Source organism: Calidris pugnax, unplaced genomic scaffold (assembly GCF_001431845.1).
Source record: "Calidris pugnax isolate Ruff unplaced genomic scaffold, ASM143184v1 scaffold1353, whole genome shotgun sequence".
Taxonomy (NCBI): domain Eukaryota; kingdom Metazoa; phylum Chordata; class Aves; order Charadriiformes; family Scolopacidae; genus Calidris; species Calidris pugnax.
The window spans coordinates 3,317-5,060 of NW_015091884.1; the positions used below are offsets into that span (position 1 = coordinate 3,317).

A 1,744-nucleotide genomic window follows, 5' to 3' on the forward strand; every position below is an offset into this window, starting at 1 on the left:
ATTCTGGGGTGACCCCTAAAAAAAGGGGGAACCAGATGTTTGGGGGGCAAAAAAGTGTGGGGTGACCCCAAAAAAGGGGTCCCAGGTCTTTGGGGTGACAATAAAGGGGTCCCAGATCTTTGGGGTGACCAAAAAGGGGGTCCAGGGGTCTGGAGGACCCAAAAAAGTCTGGGGTGACCCCAAAAAAGGGGGTCCCAGGGGTCTAGAGAACCCAAAAAAGTCTGGGGTGACCCCAAAAAAAGGTGTCCCAGGTCTTTGGGGTGACCAAAAAGGGGGTCCAGGGGTCTGGAGGACCAAAAAAAGTCTGGGGTGACCCCAAAAAAGGGGGTTCCAGGTCTTTGGGGGGCCAAAAAGGGTGTCCCAGGTCTTTGGGGGTGACCAAAAGGGGGTCCAGGGGGTCTGGAGAACCCAAAAAAGTCTGGGGTGACCCCAGAAAAGGGGGTCCCAGGTCTTTGGGGTGACCAAAAAGGGGGTCCCAGAGCTTTGGGGTGGGGTCCCAGGTCTTTGGGGGTGACCAAAAAGGGGGTCCCAGATCTTCGTGGGGCCAAAAAGGGGGTTCCAGGTCTTTGGGGTGACCAAAAAGGGGGTCCAGGACGTCTGGAGGACCCAAAAAAGTCTGGGGTGACACCAAAAAAGGGGGTCCCAGGTCTTTGGGGGGACAAAAATGTGCTTGGGGGTGACCAAAAAAGAGGTCCCAGGTCTTTGAGGGGCCGCAAAGGAGATCCCAGGTGTTGGGGTGACCCAAAAAGGGGGTTCCAGGGGTCTGGAGGACCAAAAAAAGTCTGGGGTGACCCCAAAAAAGGGGGTTCCAGGTCTTTGGGGTGACCCAAAAGAGGGTCCCAGGGGTAGGGAGGACCCAAAAAAGTCTGGGGTGACACCAAAAAAGGGGGTCCCAGGTCTTTGGGGTGACCCAAAAGGGGTCCCAAGGGTCTGGATGACCCCAAAAAAGTCTGGGATGACCCCCAAAAAGGGGGTCCCATGTCTTTGTGGGGCCAAAAAGGGGGTTCCAGGTCTTTGGGGGTGACCAAAAAGGGGGTCCCAGGTCTTCATGGGGCCACAAAGGAGATCCCAGGTCTTTGGTCTTCATGGGGCCACAAAGGAGATCCCAGGTCTTTGGGGGTGACCAAAAAGGGGGTCCCAGGTCTTCATGGGGCCACAAAGGAGATCCCAGGTCTTTGGGGGTGACCAAAAAGGGGGTCCCAGATCTTTGGGGGTGACCCAAAAGGGGGGTCCCAGGGGTTTTGGGGGTCCGGGGGAGGTCCCATCTCCCCGTTACCTTCGTTGTTGTCCAGGATGTTGGGGGCGAAGCCGCCCTCGTCCCCCACGTTGGTGGCGTCTTTGCCGTACTTGGCCTTGATGACGCCCTTGAGGCGGTGATAGACCTCGGCCCCCACCCTCATGGCCTCCCGGAAGCTCGCGGCTCCCACCGGTAGGATCATGAACTCCTGCATGGCCAACTTGTTCCCCGCGTGGGACCCCCCATTGATGACGTTGAAGGCCTTGATTTTTGGGGGGGGGGGAGGAAAAGGAAAGGGGTCAGGTGGTTGGAGAGGGATGACGACCCCCCCCAAAACTCAAAAAGCTCCCTCAAGACCCAACGAAGCTCCTCAAGATCCATCAAGAACGTCTAAGATCCAACAACCTCCCCAAGACCAAACAAAGCCCCTCAAGACCCATCAAGGACATCCCAGATCCAACAACACCCCCACCAAGACCCAACTGAGAACCCCAAGACCCAACTGGA

General features: G+C 57.2%; 1 protein-coding gene across 1 annotated transcript in view; it reads right to left on the reverse strand.

Moving 5' to 3' along the window:
* LOC106900123 (beta-enolase-like) overlaps positions 1-1,499 on the reverse strand; it is a gene marked incomplete at both ends in the record, with an annotated part of 4,792 nt that extends 3,293 nt beyond the window's left edge. Inside the window, one exon of the mRNA XM_014962106.1 lies at positions 1,277-1,499. Within this exon, the coding sequence (XP_014817592.1) occupies positions 1,277-1,499 (223 nt within the window). The remainder of the gene's footprint in view (positions 1-1,276) is intronic.
* Positions 1,500-1,744: the final 245 nt, after the last annotated feature.